General features: G+C 46.1%; 1 protein-coding gene across 1 annotated transcript in view; it reads right to left on the bottom strand.

The window, feature by feature from the left end:
- The window catches only part of ptpn5 (protein tyrosine phosphatase non-receptor type 5), a 113811-nt gene that overhangs the window by 28013 nt on the left and 66951 nt on the right, over positions 1 to 18847 (bottom strand). Inside the window, exons 5-10 of the mRNA XM_086007663.1 lie at positions 18185 to 18471; positions 17438 to 17624; positions 16192 to 16276; positions 14610 to 14689; positions 13294 to 13431; positions 2299 to 2409 (exon numbers count right to left, since the gene is read on the bottom strand). Coding sequence (XP_085863789.1) covers positions 2299 to 2409; positions 13294 to 13431; positions 14610 to 14689; positions 16192 to 16276; positions 17438 to 17624; positions 18185 to 18471 — 888 coding nt within the window. The remainder of the gene's footprint in view (positions 1 to 2298; positions 2410 to 13293; positions 13432 to 14609; positions 14690 to 16191; positions 16277 to 17437; positions 17625 to 18184; positions 18472 to 18847) is intronic.

Here is an 18847-nt window from a genome sequence, read left to right on the forward strand (position 1 = left end):
ATCTTCACTCTTCCGCGGCAGAGCTCGTTTATGGTCAGCCGCTGCGAGTGCCAGGGGATTTCTTGCCAACACCAACGGAGCCATGGTCCGCCTCACGCCAGCTTATCAGTCACCAGGAAGCAGACAGATGTTTCGCGCCGGTTCCCACATCGCATCATGGGTTTCAGGGCTCTCACGTTCCAGCGGAGCTGAAACAAGCCGACTACGTGTTCATCCACCACGATGCTCACCGGGATCCGCTCAAGCCCCCATACACTGGTCCTTTCCGCGTGTTAGAGGCAGGAGACAAAACCTTCAAGGTGGATGTCGGTGGTAAACCGGACCACATTTTGGTCGACCGTTTGAAGCCGGCACACCTGGACCTTGACCGTCCCGTCGAGACCGCACAGCCACCGAGACGAGGTCGGCCGCCCACCGTCGTCACGCCAGAACAAGTGCAACCACCCGCCAGTCCGCCCGCCGTCCAACAGCTTCCGCTTCGGGAATACAGGGGTCATTCTGACAGGCTTGTCAGACCCCCTCACCATTTGACTTTTTCCGTTAAAGACAATTCTGGGGGGGCACATGTGGCAGAGCCACTGAGGGACTCTGAACAACTGTACATAATTCCCTTTAACGATGTGTTAGCTACAGACTAAATCTGTACCATTGTATATACTGTTTGCATGTACAGTGCGCGGCCCCTTTAAGAGCGCGGGCAAACGTGATGACGTCATGCCGCTAATCACGTGATCACCCAAACGCGGGAAAAACGTGATGACATCATGACGCCATCCACGGGACCGCCCAGGCAGTCCTCGTGGAGTCTCCGACCTGTTAAGACCTGTATTCATAGTTCTCTTGCATCAATCTGTTTAAACTCGTTAGTTTGACATTAAAAACCTTTTTGATTGATTGTCTGCGTCGAACTCAATCTCTAGATAGGAATTTGACCATTCCTACAAGGTGATACATTTTGGTAGGAAAAATTAGGAGAGACAATACAAGCTAAATGGTACAATTTTAAAGGGGGTACAAGAAGAAAGAGACCTGAGGGTGTTGGTGCACAAATCTTTGAAGGTGGCAGGACAGGTGAACAAAGCATAAATAAAACATATGGGATCCTGAGCTTTATAAACCGAGGCATTGAGTACAAAAGCCAGGAAGTTATGCTAAACCTGTATAAAACACTAGTTGGGCCCCAGCTGGAGTATTGTGTCCAATTCTGGGCACCACACTTTAGGAAGGACGTGAAGGCTTTGGAGAGGGTACAGAAGAGATTTACTAGAATGGTTCAAGGGATGAGGGGTTACAGTTACGTGGATAGACTGGAGAAGCTGGGGTTGTTCTCCTTAGAGCAGAGAAGGCTAAGAGGAGATTTGACAGAGGTGTTTAAAATCATGAAGGGTTTAGATAGAGTAAAAAAAGAGAAAGGGGTAGAAATTCATCTTGGGCAGTGATGCAAAATGGGCGGTATCGGGTCGGCAGCCCGTTATACCCTGATATTCAGTTCTATTGACTGCAGTGGAACTGAATATCAGGCGCTGCGTATAATGGACGGCCAATTGGCAAAAGAACCAGAGGTGACATGAGGCAAAGCTTTTTTACGCAACAAGTGGTTAGGTTTTGGAATGCACTGCCTGACAGGGCGGTGGATACAGACTCAATAGTAGCCTTCAAAAGGGAGCTGGATAAATACTTGAAGGAGAAAAAAATGCAGGGATATGGGAAAAGAGCAGGGGAGTGGGGCTAACTGGATTTCTCTTCAAAAGAGCAAACGCAGACTCGATGGGCCGAATGGGCTCCTTCTGTGTTGTATTATTCTATGATTCTATGAAATGCATCTAATTACCTCAAAACCATTTATAGTGATTGCTTAAATGAATTTCCCTAGTAACTTCTTCCACTACCCAATTACGCTTTGAAAAGTTTCCGCCTGAATTCCTTCTTACTTTTGTTTCCTTTTTTTAGCTATGTCTCCTGGTATTCAAACTCTTCATAGTGAGCATGCTGTTGAATTAATTTTGCTGATTCATTCCACCTTGCAATTTCTTTTTTTCCAAAGAAAATAAGCCCAACTTTGTTAACCTTTCTCTATTACTTAAATCCTTACTACCCATAATCATCTTTGTTGCATGGTGCAATGGTAGAGATCAAACAATGAAAATATAGGGATGGATGGAAAACGATTATTTTTTAGGAGTCAAAGAGATAGAAGATAATATTCTTGTTAGGATTAATAAAAATTGTTTTTCACCAAAACTGTTGATTCAATAATGAAGTCAGAGATTAAGGTCCAAAATATAGCACATATCTCACCTTCAGGATGATGTTTCTCAAACTGTAGTCATCTGCATGTAGAACATTGTTTACAATGACTTCGATTCCTTGGTAATTGGCTTGATCCTCAGGCCAATACACCATACATTTCTGAAACAAGGAAACAGAGGAATGAGTTCTAAGAAGAGCTGTTGAGTCAGGAGACTTGAGAGTTGAGAACTGCGATATGAAATTTGAACATATTTGTCATGTATATGTTTTTCCCAGAATAAGCTATTTCTAATCCACATTGAGTGAGTGGGAGTGTTAGATTGCAGTTCAGAGGATCTTACTAGTTTTCAATCAATAAATCACCAGTAAAATTGGGCTCGGGTGGGTTATTAAGGAGGGTTTGTTCACATATTAATATTTGACACAGAAGCAGCTTCCCCTGATGACCCAGGTGCAATTGCTGGTCTGTGCTGACTTAGCTATTCTCTGGAGGAGAGTGGGGGAGCAGGGCTCAGTGCCCTTGGCTAGTGGTGTGAAAAAGCAACCAGGGTTTCTACTCCTGCTAATTGTTATCCAGTGACTCCTGCTGGAAAGTGCATTTAAGTAGGCATTAGGTGAGGACAGGTTTGGACTCAGCTATGATCATGCCCCCGTTGAATATTCCAATAACATTCACTGTCTCGGCTCAAACTTGAAGAATAGCTACTTGGGTGAGGTACAGGAAGATAGCCGGCAAATATGGTACCTATCCCTGCAGTAGGCAGCGCTTTCAGAGAAGGAGTGGAGAAAATTGTGGAAAAAGCTAAATGGCTTTCTTCACATCTGAGCCTAGACAGGTAGTGTTGGCAGGCTATTGAATCATCGAGGAAGTATCACAGATAAGCCTGATCCTAGCCTCAATTAATATCGACATACATGCACTGGATAATGCTCAGGTCTGTAATTAAATCTAAAATGCAGGAAAATGAAGAACATAGCTAAGGTCTGAAGTTACTAAAATCAGTATTGAGACCAGAGGGTTGCAGAGTGCCCAGGAGAAAATGAAATACTGTTCCTGTTCCTGAGCCTGGCTGTAACCGTGTAGGAGGCTGAAGATGGAGAGGTTAGAGTGGGAATGGAAGGTGGAATTAAAGTGGTGAGTCATAGAAAGCTGAGAGTCATGCTTGCAGACAGAATGCATGTATTCAGCAAAGCAGTTTCCTAATCTGCATTTGGTTTCCCTGAAATAAAGACCACAGCGTGACAGGCCTGCATTCACAAGTTTTCTGAATTATTTTTCAATTTCCATCATGGTTTCTCGCTGCCTTAGCAATTTTCAAGTTCTGTTTCATTGTTGTTTATTGCCTTCTGAGATAATTTTTTATGTCCCAACTGACACCTTTTGTGACTGTGACAAAGGTAAACTATCCCTCCTCGTCCTTCTCAACCTGTCTGCAGCCATTGACATTTGACACGGTTGACCACGCCATCCTCCTCCAACACCTCTCCACCATTGCCCAGCTGGGTGGGACTGCACTCGCCTGGTTCCATTCTTATCTATCTAATTGTAGCCAGAAAATCACCCGCTTTGGCTGCTCTTCCCACTCCCGCATCGTTACCTCTGGGGTCTCCCAAGGATCTATCCTTGGCCCCCTCCTATTTCTCATCTATATGCTGCCCCTTGGCGACATCATCCAAAAACACGGCGTCAGTTTCCACATGTATGCTGACGACACCCAGCTCTACCTCACTACCACTTCTCTCAACCCCTCAACGGTCTCTAAATTGACTCACTGCTTGTCCGACATCCAGCACTGGATGAGCAGAAATTTTCTCCAATTAAATATTGGTAAGACCGAAGCCATTGTCTTCGGTCCCCACCACAAACTCCGTTCTCTAGCCACCGACTCCATCCTAGCATCTGTCTGAGGCTGAACCAGACTATTCGCAACCTTGGTGTCATATTTGACCCTGAAACGAGCTTCCGACCACATATCCGTGGCATAACTAAGACCACCTATTTCCACCTCCGTAACATTGCCTGTTTCCACCCCTGTCTCAGCTCAACTGCTGCTGAAACCCTCATCCATGCCTTTGTTACCTCTAGACTTGACTATTCCAACGCACTCCTGGCTGACCTCCCACATTCTACCCTCCATAAACCTGAGATCATCCAAAACTCGCTGCCCGTGTCTTAACTCGCACCAAGTCCCGTTCACCTGTCACCCCTGTGCTCGCTGACCTACATTGGCTCCCGGTTAAGCAAAATTCTCATCCTTGTTTTCAAATCCCTCCATGGCCTTGCCCCTCCCTAATCTCCTTCAGCCCCACAACCCCCCGAGATATCAGTACTCCTCAAATTCTGCCCTCTTGAGCATCCCTGATTATAATCGCTCAACCATCGGTGGCCGTGCCTTCAGCTGCCTAGGCCCCAAGCTCTGGAACTCCCTCCCTAAACCTCTCCGCCTCCCTACCTCTCTTCCCTCTTTTAAGACGCTCATTAAAACCTACCTCTTTGTCCAAGCTTTTGGTCATCTGCCCCAATTTCTTGGGCCAGAAATTCCAGGCCAGAAGCGTGAGTACGGTCGGCTTACTCACGCTTCTGGCCGTTGGAAATGCCGGCGTTCAGCATGAACAGCGCATGCGGGGAACGCCGGCATTTCCAGACCTCGAGCGCGTGCGACTGCACAGGCAGCGCTTGCGCAGTGAACTTCGTGGATTTCATTCATGAAATCCGTGAGGTTAAGTCCTTAGAAGTTACACTGAAAAAAAGCAAGTGTAAAGTGGTTCATTGGCTGCGGAGGAAGATATATTTTATCGTGGAGCTTTTGAAATGCAATATTTTTGTTTGGGAAAGGGAGGGAAGTTATTTTAAGAAATTTTAAGTAAGTTTTAAAGTTAAAATTTTTTTTTTTTTTAAAGGGTTTTCAGAACGGTAGGTAGAAGGAGCAATTGTGGCTGTGTGAATGGAATGGGAGAATGAGTTATGTATGTATGTCCACATATATTCCTTTACGTATATGTATGTATGTTTTATATTCCTTTACTATGAATGTATGTTTTTAATTATGATTTTCCAATAAGTTACTTTCTCTGAAAGTCATAATTAAATAATACATTCATACACATAAGTAAAGGAATATATACATAACACGCAAAGGAATATATACAGACATACATACTTTCAGAAGCTCCACGATAAGAAATATCTTCCTCCGCAGCCTCTGTAGCAACTGTACCCATGCTTTTTTCATGTGTAAGTTGTAATGACTGGACCTCACTGAAAGCATTAATGAAAGCGGCGAATTATACTGCGCACGCGCTGCATGTGCAGTCGCACGCGTTCTGCCTCTGAACCCCTTCGTTCAGAGGACAGGAAATGCCGGTTTTCCCCACATGCACTGTGCATGCTGAAAACCGGCATTTCATCCGGCCAGATGCGTAAGTACCCCGACCGTACTAGCGCATTTGGAAGGGAATTATTGGGCCAACATTTTACATGTCAATAAAATAAAAAATTTAACACTTGCACGACTTGCCCCCTCGCATCTGCGACTGAGGGTCCAAGGAGGTGCATTGCGCAAGAGGTCATTGTGATCAAAATGATAACTTCCGGGAAGTTATGTCATCACTTCCTGTGAACTATGAACTGTGTACATACCTCACTTCCTGTCATATGTCACTTCCTGTTGGACTGGTATAAATACTGGTCTGTTCAGTATTGTAAGAGGCTTCTACCAGAGGCATGGTAAAGACCTCTCTTGTGTATATAGTGTGTTTATAAGTTACTTAAAGCTTACTTTAAAGTTACTTGATGGTAAGTCTCCTTTTTCTTACATCAATTTAAGTAACTTAATATTTACACTGACAAATACTAGACCTTCAGACAAACTCGGAAGTTAAGGATCCAGGGAACCACCCATCATGGAGAAAATCCTTAGACCTATTCGTCTGGACTTGGACCCGAATACACCAGCAGCTGGCAGGGTATGGAAGCATTGGTATCGTACTTTTGAGAATTTTCTGGATGAATGTAAAGCGGATGCTCCTGCTAAATTGAAGATACTTGTCAATTATGTGACCCCAAAAGTGTTCGAATATGTTGATGAATGGGATAATTACGAAGAGGTGATTCGGGCACTTAAGAAACTGTATGCGAAGACCCCAAATGAGGTCTATGCTAGACATCTACTGGCCACAGCCCGACAAGGGCCAGGGGAATCAATTGACGAATTCCTGCAAGAACTTCGCAGGCTCAGCGTAGATTGTAACTTTCAGGCAGCCTCAGCTGAGCTGTACCGCCAAGAAATGATTCGTGATGCTTTCATCTGCGGGATTGCCTCTCCATTTATACGCCAGCGTCTACTAGAAAGTAAAACACTTGAGCTACAAAGAGCTTTTGACCTAGCTTGTTCACTGGATTTGGCAAAGAGAAATGCAGACCTCTATCAGCTGCCCAGATCTCGATCTGCTGCTGTAGCTGCAACCAGACAATTCAAGCGGTCTCAGGTGAACCCTATCATGGGGGAATCTAATTCTGATAATTCTGATGAAGAAGAGGAGGACGACCCCACTTTAGCAGCCTCTTGGCAATCTAGGAAGGAATGCTTCTTTTGTGGAGATGCTTTTCACCCTAGGAAAACCTGCCCTGCTCGCAATGCAATCTGCAGTTATTGCGGGAAAAAAGGACACTTTGCTAAAGTTTGCCTATCAAGGGCCTCTACGAGGGCCAATCCAGCTAAGGCCTACCGAACTGCCCCAATTAGGGCCTATCAAGATGCTCCAGCTAGGACCTATCAAGCTTCCTCTCGAGCTCTCTCCCGAAGAAGCACACCGAGAGTTTTAGCCACTCTCTGTGCAACGACACCAATTACAGCTGCTTGCCCACAGAACCTGTCTCATGCAGCCACAAAAATTTCAATTAAAGGGCATACCTTAGATGCCTTAATTGACTCAGGAAGTACTGATAGTTTCATTAAGGAACAGATTGTTGCAAAATTGAAACTACATGTCTTCCCATCGGACCAGGCAATTGCGATGGCCCAGTCATCACTTAATACCAGAATCTCCGGCTTTTGTGTTGTCGATATGACACTTCATGATCGTATGTATCCCTCCACCCGACTTTCGGTGCTCAAGGACTTATGTAGTGATCTCCTCTTAGGACTGGACTTCCAAAAACAGCATAAGAAACTCACCATTGAGTTTGGTGGATCCAAACCCGGACTTACTATTTCTAATATACCGTCTAAATTACCATTTTGTGCATTATCAGCAGCTTCACTTGATGAACCCTCATTATTTGCCAGTATTCCGCCTCAATGCCAACCGATAATAACAAAATCGCGGCGCTTTAATCAGGAAGACCAATCTTTTATTGCGGCTGAAATCTCTCGACTTCTAGCAGAGGATATCATTGAACCATGTTCGTCGCCCTGGCGGGCTCAAGTCGTCATTGTCAATGAACCCTCTAAAACCTCACAAACAGCGACTATGCATCGATTATTCGCAAACCATCAATCAATATACCGACTTGGACGCCTACCCATTGCCACGCATTGATGATATGGTTAATAAACTGGCCGAATACAAAGTGTTCTCAACTTACGATTTAAAAAGTGCCTATCATCAGTTACCCTTGAAGGTCTCAGATAAGCAGTACACAGCCTTTGAGGCTAATGGACGGCTGTACCAATTTCGTCGCCTCCCATTCGGGGTTACTAATGGAGTGGCTGTCTTTCAACGGGCAATGGATGGCCTGGTTAAGCAGGAAAACCTAAGGGACACTTTTCCCTATCTTGATAACATTACCATTGCAGGTCACGATCAACAGGAACACGACTCCAACCTCCAAAAATTTCGGGATGCCCTCCATCGCCGTAATTTGACCCTGAATGAATCCAAATCTGTTGAGTCGCAACCGACCATCAACATCCTTGGCTACTGCGTAGGCAATGGTATCATTAAGCCAGACCCAGAAAGACTTCGCCCGCTCCAAGAGCTCCCGTCACCTAAGAATCCGGCTTCTTTACGTCGGGCTCTCGGTCTGTTTGCATACTACGCTAAATGGATTCCTCATTTTTCGGACAAAATCCAACCCTTGCTGCATGCTAGATCATTTCCACTGGGAACAGCGGCTGTTGCAGCCTTTAACCTTCTCAAAAAACAGTTGGAGAAAGCGGCTCTTCACTCCATTGATGAGAATCTCCCTTTCGTGGTTGAATGTGATGCCTCGGAGGTGGCGATCTCGGCTACTCTGAATCAGGAAGGTCGTCCTGTAGCATTTATGTCCAGGACCTTACAAGGTGCCGAGCTACATTATCCTCCGGTTGAGAAAGAAGCCACAGCCATCATAGAGGCAGTACGGAAGTGGAACCATTTTCTAGCTCGCCAGCACTTTACATTGATCACGGACCAACGATCAGTCGCCTTCATGCTCGATAATCGAAAACGAACCAAAATTAAGAATAATAAAATACAACTTTGGAGGATGGAACTGGCCTCTTTTGGTTATACCATTCTCTATCGGCCTGGCAAGGAGAATGTGGCCCCGGACACCCTCACACGGGCATTCTGCTCCACTATGTCATCCTCCACTCTCATGGATGTCCACAATGGTTTGTGTCATCCTGGCGTTACGCGCATGCTACATTTCGTACGATCACGGAATCTCCCTTTTTCCACTGGAGATGTAAAGAAAATATGCTCAGAATGCCGGCTTTGTGCGGAATTAAAACCTCAGTTCTTCCGCCCCTCAGATGGTATACTCATACATGCAACCCAACCGATGCAACGACTTAGCATCGATTTTAAGGGCCCAGTGCCCTCTTCAACTCGGAACACATATTTGCTCACCATGATCGACGAATATTCACGTTTTCCGTTTGCCTTCCCCTGCTCCAATATGCTGGCGTCCACCGTAATCTGCTGCCTTGAGCAGGTATTTTCTCTCTGTGGCATGCCGGCTTATATTCACTCAGATCGGGGTCCATCCTTTATGTCAAGGGAACTCAAGGACTACCTCTCAGAACGGGGAATTGCTACAAGCAAAACAACACCATACCATCCCATCGGAAATGGGCAGGTAGAGAGGTATAACGGTATCATCTGGAATTCCGTACGTCTCGCTTTAAGATCTCGGGGCCTACCAGACCAGCAATGGGAAACAGTGCTTCCGGATGCATTGCACTCTATACGGTCCCTGCTTTCTACAGCCACAAATACTACACCTCATGAGCGGTTCTTTGGATTCCAGCGTCGCTCATCTCATAGGACATCACTCCCGTCATGGCTAACTACTCCTGGACCTGTATTACTCCGAAGATACGTTCGGACGTCTAAAAATGACCCTCTTGTAGACGAGGTCGAACTAACCGATGCCAACCCCACCTATGCAAACATACGATATTCCGACGGCCGAGAATCTACCGTATCATTACGGGATCTGGCTCCCTGCCCACCAGGACCTAGTGGGACATCGGGTGATGGCATTTCACCAGGAAACTCTTGGGACCTATTGGGTACCCCTCTCCAGGATCCTGATCGGACACCAACTAGCTTGGTGCCGGTAGAACCCCGTGCTCAAGGTTGCGACCCTCCCAGTACCGCGCATGAAAGTACTGATCCGCCACAGACCAGCTCTGCACCTCCCTCTGAACAGAGGCAGTCCGACTTTGAACCTATTGGGGCTCGTACTCGAAGCCATGATCTCCCCGACCCTTCACAGGGCAATCCAGGCCACACAGACTCTGACCAATGGCCAACCGCATGTAAGCGGACCAGCGACCCTCTACGACGGGAATCCAAACTGGTGCGACTCTTCCTTGTTCGGCGGCTGCGGACCAAAAGGTAGACCACAGCCTCCTAATCCTGCAGGAGGGAAGAATGTGATAAAAATGATAACTTCCGGGAAGTTATGTCATCACTTCCTGTGAACTATGAACTGTGTACATACCTCACTTCCTGTCATATGTCACTTCCTGTTGGACTGGTATAAATACTGGTCTGTTCAGTATTGTAAGAGGCTTCTACCAGAGGCATGGTAAAGACCTCTCGTGTATATAGTGTGTTTATAAGTTACTTAAAGCTTACTTTAAAGTTACTTGATGGTAAGTCTCCTTTTTCTTACATCAGTCATCATCGGACGTATCCTCACACTGTTCCCTTTGGGGAACTGTATGAAGTGGTGGAAGGATTTATGGCCGTGATTAACGCTCATTCCGTGACCGTAACCATCTTTGAACCAGCCATTAGGGTGGTTAGTCCTATGGCGGGAGGGTTTTACGGGCTCCCACAACCCATCTGAGGGGGGGGGGGGGCCACCAACACCCACGGACGCAAGTATCCCGCTGGATGTCCACCCAGAATTTAAAGTTGGAGCTCCGACTCCACTTGCCGGGACTGTCTGGAGTGGGGTTCAAAACCCTACTCCTTCTGGCCCAGCGGAGGGGATGCTTACTGCTACGCAAAAGGCCCACTCCGCACAAAAGGTGACACCCATACGTTTCCTGCGCCTTTTCCCTCCCCGTGACTGGAGCCCTATGCTGCCATTTCACGTTGCTAATGGGATTGGGCGTTTGTCATAGCGGTAGGATCCCCGCCGCTGGGCCAGATCAGGGTAGGGTTTCGAACCCCGCTCCAGACAGTCCCGGCAAGTGGAGTCGGAGCTCCGGCTCTAAATTCTGGGTTGACATCCAGTGGGATATTTGCGTCCGTGGGTGTAGGTGGCCCCCCCTCCTTGTATAGCTTGTGGGAGCCCGTAAAACCCTCCCGCCATAGGACTAACCGCCCTAATGGCTGGTTCAAAGATGGTTACGGTCACGGAATGAGCGTTAATCACGGCCATAAATCCTTCCACCACTTCATACAGTTCCCCAAAGGGAACAGTGTGAAGACACGTATGACGACGACATTGCTAAATAAATAAATGGAATTAAAAAAATTATTTTAGGGCTTCTAAAAGTCTTTAAATTGCTTTAATTCTCTTTAAAACCACTTCAGATTACTCAAAATAATGTAAACATTTAAAAAATTTTATAAAAGTTACCAAAATCTTGAAAAAACTTCCAAAAACCTATTTAAACTGCTGCTTTGCATGTAAAAAAGCAAAGCAGCTTGACAGAAACATTGGGGGCGTGTCCAGTGAAACTGAGACCTCAAGGGGCGTGTCTCACTTACACTGCACGCTCCTGGGTCCGCGCTGGCTGCACTCCTGGGCGGCGTGACGTCATACGCTGCCCGGGATTCTTGTTTCAGTTTCTGGAAGTGCAGGCGTCCCTGGAGCTGATCGGCAGGAGCGCGGGGTAAGTGCAAATACGGGGCTTGCACGCGCTGCAAGCCCCGTTCTGGAATTTCTGGTCCCTTATGTGGCTTGGTGTCAATTTTTTATTTTATGATACTCCTGTGAAGCACCTTGGGATGTTTTACTACGTTACGTTAAAGGCGCCATATAAATATAAGTTGTTGTCCTCATAACAATCTGCTGGTTTTATTTCAAGTGCGTTGCAGACCATTTACCCTTCCCTTTTACATGTCCCTTGTTTTACTGGTTTTATTAAAATGCTTCTTCATCACTCAATTTTCCCACAAATGGTAGGACAGTCTACTAGGAAGTTACAGGCCAAGGTTTCTCATCTACTGAAAAGCCATAATCTGTAGAGTCCCTGGGCGCAAGTATCAGTGAGGATCTTATTACAGTCGTTAATGGCACTAAATAAGTCGATGTACTGTATCCATTTTTGCACAATTTAGCTTCTGATGTCATCCTGAGTGCCAGTGGCAGTGGCTTGAAACCAGCCCTTTACCCATCCTCGGGTGTGTGTAGTTTAGGGGAGGGAAACCAATAAAGAAATAAAGTGAGAAAGTAATAGACTGCATTCCTCACAGGAAGGTATGTACTATTAATGAAAAACATTTAAATGGTAATCGATTTTTACAGAGACTAGAGGGGCGATTTAAACCCCAGCCCACCTGCCAGAAACCGGGTTGGTAGGCGATTAAAAATGCCTGTGGGACTCAACCATCAAGGTCCCGGTTTTAACCTGCTTTGAGCAGGTGAAAAGGACACACAGGGCCAGTCCACGGCGGTCCACCCGTTATGGCTTTTTTGCCAGGCCAATCTAACGAGAAGAGAAGTCAGGGATGCTGAGTCGTTGAGTATATTCAAGCCTGAGATAGATTTTTGGACTCTAGGGAAATCAAGGAATATGAGGTCAAAGATCAGCCATGATCTTATTGAATGGTGGCGCAGGCTCGAGGGGCCGTATGGTCTACTCCTGCTCCTAATTCTTATGTTCAGAGGAGGCCCAAGAAGGAAAGTGATTTTACTTTTTTTGACTTTCTTTGTGGGGCCGAGAGTTATAGAAGGGCCCTCCTGATTCCCCTCCCCGTGACTTACCTGAGCTCTGAAGACCATTTCTTCGGTCCCCGGCAGCGGCCTCCTGCTGTCCAACAGGGCACTCCCACCCGCCGGCTAGCTGCCGCTTCCTGCCGGCTTCAGAAGTAGACTGACTGCGGCTATGCAGAGTTAGGTCTCCTGGGCCTCATGCTGCTAAGGTCGGGACTGTTTGGCTCCTGCCCGCCTGACTCTCACCACAAGGTAAAATTGAGGCTTGGGTGCTAAGTACAGTAGAACATAGTGCTTCATGGATAAATGCATTTCGCATTATGGCACTGAGGCATAATGACTAGGAAGGGTCAATCCCCAGTTTGTTTAGCGTTAGCCATCCTGGGCAGTGATGGGCGGATGCTGAAAATGTGCGTCTGTGGGTCAGGTGAGGACAAGATCAGACTCTGCTGTGATGCTCCCCACATTTGAAAACCTTGCCGGCACTCACTGTCTAAACTCACAGATACATAAAGCTCATGGGTGATGCACTGGCGAGCAACCAGGATCTGTAGAATGATAACCCAGCAAGAGTTAGCAGCTTCAAAGTAGGATGAATGAAAGTAAAAGTTAAAAAAGGATTATGAATAAGTATATGTGCTGATTGCCTCAGCCAGTCCCATCCCGCTATTTAAAAAAAGGTCCTAAAGAGTCCATGGTGCTGACAGCTGTTCCAGTACCTCATTCCTCTCCTCCAGGTTTGTGATCATGACAACAATGGTTGACCGCTCTTGCCAAATCATTGTCCAGAAATCCGACACGGTGTTCACAGTTGGTCCCTGAGTAGCAATGTACACTTTTTCCTCCCCTCCATAGCCCTGCAAACACACAACATTATCAGCTCCATACCAGTGCTAGAGGAGCAGAATCAGCACAAAATATCCTGCACACAGCTCCCGTAGTGATACAAAGTAGAACACACCTGCTAATCCCACAGTTATAAGGAGGGGTATGAGAAAATATAGCTGTTTGGGCTGCACTCAACTACCTTGGAGTCCAAAGAAGCAGAAACGCAGGCATGTTATACACTGCACAGTTAAAGATGACTCCCAGCTCCTGTACAGATACTGTATACATCAAGTAAAAGAGAACAATTCGCTCTGATAGCTTGTTTGTGTCTCACTGTCAGCTCTTGCACATGTACATGCTGAGTATACTAGAACTCTAAGATTGATAACACGGCCCCTGCACAGAGCTGGCGATTTAGGCAGTGTGGACATATATGAGCTGACCTCGCCCAATAATGAGCGAGCAGCTCATTTACATAATTTACTCGTGCTATGGGCACATCGCTCATAATGCACCAGGAATGCCAGTGCTGTATTTTGAGGATCAGCAGCCAGTGAAGGACTGCTGGCTGCCCATTCTGCACCAAGCAATTTTCTGGGTGTTGTGGGGTGTGGAGGTGGTGACAGGGGCTAGGCTGGCATGGGAACAGAGGTGAAGGGAGACACCTGGCTGAGAGGCTAAATTCTTTTAAATTATGATCCCATTCAGCACCTATTCCTCAAGAGCACTGGGGTGACCCCTTAATTATGATAATTTTTGAGGGTCCAATGAGCCTTGCACACAACTCCCAGTCGCCTTGGTGCTAGACGCCTGCATTGCGGCACACTGGGCTCATCCGACACATTGCAGGCCTCAGGTCTCTGCGCACGATAATACAGGGCACCTGCCAGCAGATTATTGGCCCCTATAAATTACACAATGAGTAACTCTTAGCCTGTTGCATAAATAGCAGTTCTGGAAATTATACAGCGGGACATCCTTACTCTGCTCAATACTCCATAAATTACACAGCAAATAACCCTTATCCTACTTAATAGATAATAACTCCATTTCTTACACAGAAAGTAACCCATATAGCCTGCTGAATAAATAGGAATTCCACATAGTTACACAGTAATTGTGTAATGGTATTTTAATTGTTAAGATGTTTATTTTTAAGATTGGCCTAGGTATCCCTTGAAGCTGTGACTCTAGATGTTGCACTTACCCTAATGTAGTTAGCATTAATATATGAACTAAGTGGATCCTCTGGTTTGTTAATGGTAAGGCACACTCTGCTGTGAGGGTCTGAAAATAAAACGGCAGAATATAAACCATCTAAAGATCTTTACATTATCTGAAGAGATCACTCCAATTTACAAACAAATGGCTTACTCAGCATAGCCCTCTGTCTTACTCCTTAGCCATGCTATGTTTTTCTGAATAATTCCTGCTTATAACATTTCCCAACATGGTCAGACTCTATTGCTACTATTCCTACACAGCCTACTAGGAAAATAAATTGGCCAGATTGCCTCAAAAAGCAGGATCAGATGGGACATCAGGTACGGTACTTGCACAAGATTGCCCTGGAAGAGGTTGGGGGACAATATTTTGAAACTAATGCTAGTTGTTAACAGATTGGCAGTTCGTCGCACGCTATAGAAGCTGCTATTGGCTCTCTCATAGCCTTTATATCTGGTATTTTACAGGTTAAATATTCACCACCCTTGAATGAGGAGAGGAAGTGTAATTTCAATTTTGGCACGTTTAAAACAATCAATTAAATGGTCTATTGATCTGGTCTAACTCTCTTCTCATCAAGAGTTAGCTGCCTGTACCTCTATTAGGGCAATTAGTTTGCACCCTCCTGGCATCGCCGTGCGCAGCGCCCCGCTCGCGCCCAGGCCGCGATCTTCACTAGCGCCCCCGACTTACCGCTGGACGCTATGTTCGACAGGGTCGGGGAGGGGGGCCTACCTGCGGCCAGGGTGGCACAAATTAAAGGGGAGGTGCCGGGCGGCCATTTTTGTTGCTGGCCGCCTGCCAGCACCTGCCCCCGTTGCTGTCCCCGGCCTCCTGTGACCCCCCCGCGGGGTGCCGGCTGCGTTCCGTGGGCCCGGCACTCCTCGTGAGTGCCAGGCTCTTTTGCCAACACTCCAATTCCTGGTGGCTCAGCTGGGCCCTGGGTCACACTGCGCTAGGTCCCTCCCCTTTAATAAGGGGAGGAAGGCCCGCAGTATCACAGCGCGTGGCGCTGCGGCACGTAGCGCTGCGATATGCACTCGCAACGCCCCAAGAGGGAGGCGGGGCGCTTCCAGTGGTGCCCCGCCTCCCTCTTGGGGCGCTACCAGTCAATTTCGGGCGCGTGGGTGTTAACTTTTTCGGGGCGCTAAAAGTAGCACCCAGGCGAAGTTAGCGACCCAAACGGGGTGCGACCCAATATTGCCCCCAAAATCTTCCATGACTTTCAAACCAAACACATTGTGGTTGCCAATAGGTGAAAATTTGCTCTCGGGACAAATGGCTGAATTTTCTCCGACGAGGTTTATTTCCAGGCAATCCCCCACTCTCCACCCCCAGCTCCCCCCACCACCATAAAAAAAAACCCAACATATCTGAAGATGAGGAAAGATTCTCTTTCTGAGGTTGGAGATCTTAATACCAGAAAGCAGTGACTCAAACTACAGTGTTCTGCTGAGAAGAAATTAGTTCAAGCAGCAGTTGAGGCAGTGAGTAAAAACCTGACCAGGACAACCCCCGCTGACGTGACCGTGCGCTCAAAGCTGCAGACTTTGTGTTTTACTCACTTGGGAGTATTGTCTTATAGCGATTCTTCAGTCCAAAGCCTGGAATATCAAATTCCTTCGGATCAACAAAATTCATTGGTATTTCCTGCAGCAGAGAGAAGAGAAGTGCTAAGGAAAAGGTTCTATTAAAGGCATATTAAATATTATAACTTCAATGTTCTAAAAAGAATTCTGGCTACCATGGTCTATACTGCTTGGGATTGACTTTAGGCAGTTGAATGTGAATACCCCAGGCATCTGATGATCTGAACTCCACTTTTGGTGAGACAACGCAACTAAGGAAAACATGAAATAAGATCAGCTTGGACAGTCTGGATTGATAACTAAATCTCAAAATCTCAATACAGGGTGTTTGTTAGCTGCATCACTTTGTCACCTCAACCGAGGGTTGCAGAGTGCCATATATGGTGATGCCACAGCACCCGAGGTAGTAACAGCACAGGGAAGCGGAGTGTGGAAATCGGTCACTTTTCCAAGGAGGAGGGAGAAAAGATGAATCAGGCGGCTCTCTGCTCAGTTTGGTTTTGAGGCAGTGAAAACCATGTGGGAAAGGCAAAAGCGGAGGGAAAACGAGAAATAGTGAGACAATTAAACAAAAAAGTGTTTTTAGGTTTTTCTTTATATAGAAGAATGATACAGCACAGAAGGAGGCCATTCGGCCCATTGCGCCTCTGAAAGAGCTATCCATTAGTCCCATTACCCTGCTAATTTTTCCCCTTGAAGTATTTATCCAATTCTGTTTTGAAAGTTAATATTGAATCTGCTTCCACTGCCCTTTCAGACAGTGCATTCCAGATCACAGCAACTCACTGCGTAAAAAAAATTCTCCTCATGTCGCTTCTGGTTCTTTTGCTTAAATCCATGTCCTCTGGTTACTGACCCTTCTGCCACTGGAAACAGCTTCTCCTTATTTATCAAAATGTTTCATGATTTTGAACATCTCTATTAAATTTCCCTTAACCTAATCTAAACTGAGCAGGTTATATTTTTCCACACAGGGAGGCGATTAGAAAATAAATCAGTAGGAAAATACTGTGTTGGGGTATTGAGCATAGGTTGGGTATTGAGCGGTGATTGGGGGCTGATTGTAGACCAGGCCAGGTGCCAAGTATAGCTGGCCACTGAGTAGAGGCCGAGTGCTGAACACGAATCTGATAGACTGAATTCACTCACAGACAGAATGGCTACGTGCAGTGAAGGATCCCTTGCATTTCCTCCTAATCCCACATTTCTTTATGTTACTTACAAGGAACTCTCTCTGAAGTGTGAAGGAGTCCATGGCTCGTTCATGCAGTATCTGCGAAGTGAGTAGGTTGGATGCTGTTTGCAAGTATTCCCATGCTGACTGCTCCCTGGGTGACAGCACCTGCCCATCAGCTTCTTCACTTCCTGGTGTGCACATGTCCAGGGTCAGTGATACATTAGAGCCTCTCCTTTAGGGTGAAGAGGGAAGATCAGATTTCACAAAATACATTTGACTACCTGTCATTGATTTACAGCAGAAGTATTGTGTACCTTACTGTGAAATGTGCATTAGGGACCTTCTAGTCTCATGTATCATGTTCTCTGCTACATTTTGGAGCACTTACTCCTATGCAGATGATTGTGTATACATTGGGTATTTCTCACTCCACCACAGCCCAGCCCCTGCGGGATTGGAATCTCTCACTCCAGTGCAACTTGGTCTCTGCTGGATTGTAATGGGTCACTCCCATGCATGCTGCTCTCTGTTGACTCAAGAGCTTTAGAGGCAGCCAGTCTGGGCACAGGAATCAGAAGTGGGGATCCTTTCCTCGTGTTGCTCCTGATATCAGCAACTTTGGGCTGGAATCCAAAACCTCTGTAGTAGTAACTGCTCTAAGTAGTCATAGTACTGTATAGACTGATGCTTCCTTTTGTTGACATGTCTGTAGCACACGGACTGCGGTATTTACTAGGACAGATATCTAATTTCTTTCAATAAACAGAACCATTGTAATTTTCGTACACTTACCTCTCCTGAAGTCCCACCGGCTTAACAGCGAGTGTTAACTGATCCACTGAATCTGTGGAGCTCTCGAGTGCTTGGGCCTGGTTCTCTGCCTGTTCCTGGCTCTCAGACTGGAAAAAGACTTGGCCCTCAATATCGTCCTGGTCAAAATCTTCGGGCACTGGTTCAGTAATTTCATCCATTTTTTCCTCAGGCCATTCCGAGTAGGTGAAGGAGGGCTGCCGGCTCATTGACTGACGTCTTGTCTCTGATGAGAACTGACGGATGACTGTTTTAAGACAATAGAGGATCTGAGAAAGAGGAACAAGTTTTTTAAATAAATTGTTGAGACATGTTTGTTTTAAAAGCAATGGCATCATCTACATTTTTTTGCTTTGGTGTTCATGCACATTAAGATGAGGAACGATCATGCCAGAATTATATAAGTTATCTAACCCTAATAAGATCGGTATTATATTGGGGAAGCACCATACAAAGCTTCTTAAACACCTGCCTGACAATATCCCTCAAACTACATACTGTACCCTTCTTTGTGGCATTCTGAATGCAACTACCCATTAGTGGGAAATTACTGTTGATTTTGCTAAACTCATATCTATCAGAGAGTGGACTTCTATCCAGTCCCTCATCAGAGAGAGAAATTCATATCCTGTCTGGACAGGATTT

This window comes from Somniosus microcephalus, chromosome 15 (assembly GCF_052327205.1).
Source record: "Somniosus microcephalus isolate GS21.2 chromosome 15, FLI_Smic_1.0, whole genome shotgun sequence".
NCBI lineage: Eukaryota > Metazoa > Chordata > Chondrichthyes > Squaliformes > Somniosidae > Somniosus > Somniosus microcephalus.